Consider the following 5,264-nt stretch of genomic DNA (forward strand, 5'->3'; position numbering starts at 1 on the left):
AGGAGTATTTACTAAATTAAAGCCCCTACCAATGGATATCAGAATATCTCGTTAATGAAACTAAGTTTTAGAAAATGTTGTTAACTTAATGAAGTGGTCGCCTGGCACAAAAAACAATGTAGTAAGGTTTAAAAAAAAAAGATCATGCATTAGCTTAGAATAAGTATTTTTATGACTAAGGTAATGTAATGAGATGCATTTCGCATGTCACATATTTCGAGTTTGGTTGCTCAAAATCAGTCAGTGCTGATTTTTGGTCCCACACGGGACACAAACAGTGGTCTTCCAGATGAAAAAAAAACAAACTATAGCTATAATACCTTTTTTAAACATAAACTTTTCACAAAAAAAGAATAGGATTAGTACTGAATATTTAAATAAATCAGGGATTGTTGGTTATATATGAAAGGTGAGGGGGTGGTGCAAAAAGGGAGAAGCTTGTAATTTTTTTAAAGCATTGGGGAGGGACTTATCTTTCTTATTTTGCTTTACTTTAAATTTACTTTAAAAGGCTGTATTTTGAATTTATTTTACTGCAAATTTTTAAAGAAAACAGGGCACCTTCTGTGGCAGGATGATACGCCACTGGATGGTGTCAGTTTTAAATGCTTCTGGTAACAACGTAACATAAGGAGCTGGAAAGTCACTATGAGACAGGTGGAAGGGGCGGAGGATGTGTCCAACAAACCCTGAACTTTCATCTGGAAGCCCGCTGTCTGCTTCTTGTATGAATATTGACCCAAACCATGATGTTTTTTCTAAACATAACCAAGAGCTTTTGTTCCACAAGGAAATAAATGTAAATATGAGGTGTTTTACCAAGGCTGGAAGTTTATTTTGAGAAAGACTATATGCATTTAACGAGCAGAAGCTGTACATTTTCAGTGACGCAGTGCATTTAACTGACACGCTGTCCTGGAACATGAAAAACAATCATAAGGGAATACCCAGCTCGTTATATGTAGTCCTGAACGGCACTGACCAAGGGGGGATATTTGACGTGTTTGGATGAGAATGTGTTGCCTGTAATAATTAATACCACAACTCAAGGTTGCTGCCGGACAAAAATTTTAAATACGGATTTTTATTTCCGCTTGTAAGAACGACCTATGTGGTCTTACTTTGGAGGATGACTGCCTCATTCTTAATGTACAGTTGAGGTTGTTTCAGGTGCTGAGGTCTAAAGTCCATCAAATGAACTTCTCCATTCGCATCACATTTATTCTGGCCAGTTTGGAGAACCAGCGGTTAGCGTGCGTGTTATTGTGGGATGCGGTCTGAACAAAGCCGAATTTCTGGTACAGGGAAATGGCCGTCGTCTGTGGCGAGCTGATGTCCAGGACGAGGCGGGTGTATCCTTGCTCTTTGCAGAAATCAAGTGCCTTCCTCATCAGCTGCGAACCCAGTTTTTTGTGGCGCCACTGAAACGCCACAACCATGTGGGAAATCTCGCCGTAACTCCCATCACCAGCATCTTGGGCGAACTCTGTGCCTCCTCCCATCGCTCCTCCGTTCCTGTCATCAAACCTTTCACCTTCCTCCCCTCCACTCTTCCCAGTCACCGCCACTATTCCCACTACCTTTGACTCGCCGTTGACGTCCGCCTCCGCCACCCAGAAACCGTTATCAGGGTTTTCCAGGTAGCTGGCTGGAATGTCAGCCATATCTGTGCCCAGCCTCCTCAACATGTAGCCTTCGTAGATCTCGTGGCAGCAGTAATAAAGGAGGCCAGCCCATGCACTGCCAAAGAGTAAAGCTTGGAAGTAGGAGCTGCCTCCCAGCACATAGCCAGCCATGGAAATGCTCAGAGCAATGCCAACATGGTCTGGGTGGCTCAAGGCCTTGAAGAAAGCCGGGTATACATGTTCCAGTATCCCGTCACGGAAGAGCGACATGACCACATGTTCGTCTGAGGGTCTATATTCCCTGATGGAGAACTGAACTGTATGTCAGAGAGGGAGAGAAGGAAAGAGAGAGCTCAGTGAGGCTAATCTGCCTCTTGTTGCAATAAGAAATTCCTGCAGGATTGCACAATGGGCTCAATACAATCACGTAACTTGTTTTTAAGGGGGGGAAAAAAAGAATCAATACACCTCTTACAGAATCTAACCCTTTTCATTTCTAATTTAACTCTATTCCACATGAATATAAAAGCCTGGCACTTGACAACCTGAGGTCAAAAAAAAAGGAATAAAAATCGCAATTACAATTATCAAAGCATTATTTCTCTTAAGATTTCAAGAGTGGCGAGATGCGATACAATAAGCCTTAAAAAATGCAGACAAATGGAAATCAAAGCAAGGTGAGAATACTGATGCAACAAACAAAAGGTCTTTGGTTTCAGGGAAATGTGTTACGTGTCATCTAGGCATGTTAGTAGTGCCATTCATTCACACCCTAGCTGTCTTATTAATGCTCTTGTTTGTAATCAACTCGACTACTAAAAAAAAAAAAAAAAAGTATAAAATATTAACATAATCAGAACATCAACTTACAGTTATTTTTCTGGGCCATGCCGACTCTTTCCCCCTCGTCTTTCGCTCACTCTGAAGGACTTAACACTGTTGCTCCCCCTGAACTTAAGCCACGGATTGTGATAATCAGCCATTCACAAAAGGGATTGAAATGAGTCTGAGCATGCTCACCTATGAGTACACACACACACACTCACACACACACACACACACACAGGGAATACTTGTGGACCTCTAATGACTTTGAAGTATAACTGCTACTAATTGTTGAACATATTGATTATATAAGAAATTTAATAGCTACACTGCAATGACAGTGATTTTAAGGAAGCACGCTTTCTGCTTAATTGAAATTAATCACAGTGTTGCTTTGATTATGAAACGAAGAGTATTTTTTAAAAACTTAATTAGCTTAGTCAACAGAGTAAAGAACTCTATCAATGGATTTCTCAAGGAGGATGAGCACAGATCTTGAATACGTTTAGTCAGAATATGAGCAGAATGTGAATCCAGAGCTCGTTCGGGCACTTCATAGATATTTCCAAGAAAAAATGTTCTTATTATCCTCTTTTTCAGTGCTTCAGTTTTGGTGGCGTTCTCTCAGGAAGCTGCCGTGGATATCAACACCGCTTCTTCCTCCGGAATATAAGGTGAAAGTAAAATTAATATTGTCTAGCCCCCGTGACATAAAAGTGTCCTATGGCGTCGGTGACAGTGTCGTGTGCAATAACCCGGTGGCCCTCTGACATGATTAAATTTCCTTGGCAGGAGAAGGGCCTTTACACCTGTTTAAATCAATAGCGCTGCCTCATGAATCTGGGAGTGCTAGAAGGTCAAAAACTCTGGAAGTTTCTCAAACCATTTCACAGCCTCAATGTGAATTCTGAAGTGCAAGTGAAGCCTCTTTGAAATCACAATTGGTGAGTATATTTTAGTTCTTCTGTTTACATATAGTGGGCTGTATGATTAAAAAAAAAATCATAAGTGCCTTTCAAACATGCATCCAGTTTGATTAATGTGAAAGGGATTTAAAGACTCTTTATGTAACTTTCAGAAAATCCTTCTCCAAGGTCGTTCAGTGAACTGCAGTCAGCATCTTCTGTAGCTACGAGCAAACACCTGCATCGACCACAACAGAGACAAAGACTGGCTGGATTAACAGGCTTCTTGTTGACAGAATAATGAAAAAAATTAAATTAGAGTCATATTTAAAATAATGTTATTACGTACAATGTTCAGATCTTTCATTTGGACCAGTGACTGCATGATTTCAATGGTTTGCCATATGTGAATTACTTCAGCTGACGTTACAAAGCAAACAATGACAAATCCATTCAACGCAGCTTTACAGCTAGCTGGTCGGGGTGGGAATCACCACAGGGCCCATGATACGATATTATCAAGATACTTAAGATACGATACAATATTTAGGGTTTCCAACACATTCATTTACTTCAAATAACTGCTGCCATGTATTGACTTTATATTTTTGAAGCTGGACCATTCATAAGGTGCGCTTATATACTGTTGCACCGCACTCTCGGAGTGTAGAGCGTACTCTGGGAACAGCCGGAGAACGGCAGTTGCAGTGTGAGTAAAACTTAATCGTTAATTGCCTGGGTCTGAAAGTTTGCATTCACTTGCCTCTGCAGAAACTCCTCCTCTCATCCATCAATCATAATCATCAGTCGATCAGCTTTAAACAGATCGACAGATCAAATATCCACCCCACAAGTCACAAACTGCTGCTGAAGGAAAATATAACTCACGGAGAGCCCTGCATGCGCTGTGCTCACTGACCAGCCAAAGCCTCTCAATTTAGACACACACAGACATTCAACAACCCCCTGACACTGCCTCACATACACCGTAGTTCTGTGGGAAACACTGAAATGTATGACAGAAACAGCCTGTGTGGACTCTGTGTTGTGGTGGGTGCCAGCCGTTTGCTAAGTTCACTGCTGCTGCACAATGTGCCACTGTAGTGGACCTGAAGAGAGATGCAGCATGGCGTTGGGAGAAGTTTGACTCGAGTTTGCCTCTATATTGAAGTCAGTCCACAGACTGTTATAAGCAAATGAGAAATTTGGGAAGGTCTCAGTTTTTAAGTTATGCTACAATTCATTTACCCACTGGCAGTAAAAAAAAACACGTAATATATTTTAAAAGTTACAAACAATGCCTTTAACATGTTGGTCTCAATTCTGAGTGACTCACTCTTAATTTTTACTTTACAAAGCCGGACTAAGAAACATTTCTGTAACACAACACAACAATTGAATGGATTAACGTACAAGTTACAACACAAGGTTAAATACACAGATTTTCCCTGCACAACGAAGCTGGAGCACACAGATTGACTAGCAGCCTTTATGTGTGCAAACAGTGTAACATTTCAACACTGTCGTGTCTTCGTCAGAGTCTGAAAGTCCCTTTTCTTTCATGTTTGCTGTCCTTGAGCTGACAGGCACCTGATTCAGTTGCACGCTGCTCTAAGATGTGTGGAGAAGAACCCAGTTTCAACAACATTTAAAATGCACGTCTTGTTGGCCTGATTAAGATCAGTAGTACATTTCTTGCGTGAGTAATCTCATATGCACACAGAAAATAAATCAGTTTAATAAACTATGAGACACTGAGATTCTTCTCATGTCAGATCAATCTATAAAATTAATTTTTCCCCAAACGGTGTGGAGAAACAAAGAGTTAAAAAACATCATATAGCCACAATAATAATCAGATCAGTTGTTTCCCTCCTTATAAATTCAGTTTTCATCAACGTCATGGATG

General features: G+C 40.6%; 1 protein-coding gene across 1 annotated transcript; it reads right to left on the reverse strand.

The window, feature by feature from the left end:
• Positions 1-847: 847 nt before the first annotated feature.
• LOC121946499 (probable N-acetyltransferase CML5) lies at positions 848-2,514 on the reverse strand. Its single transcript, XM_042491084.1, has 2 exons — positions 2,496-2,514; positions 848-1,942 (listed from the first exon to the last, which is right to left on the reverse strand). The coding sequence occupies exons 1-2, from the start codon at positions 2,512-2,514 to the stop codon at positions 1,191-1,193; spliced, it is 771 nt and encodes a 256-aa protein (XP_042347018.1). The 3' UTR covers positions 848-1,190.
• Positions 2,515-5,264: the final 2,750 nt, after the last annotated feature.

Source organism: Plectropomus leopardus, chromosome 8 (genome assembly GCF_008729295.1).
Source record: "Plectropomus leopardus isolate mb chromosome 8, YSFRI_Pleo_2.0, whole genome shotgun sequence".
In the NCBI taxonomy this organism is placed as follows: Eukaryota; Metazoa; Chordata; class Actinopteri; order Perciformes; family Serranidae; genus Plectropomus; species Plectropomus leopardus.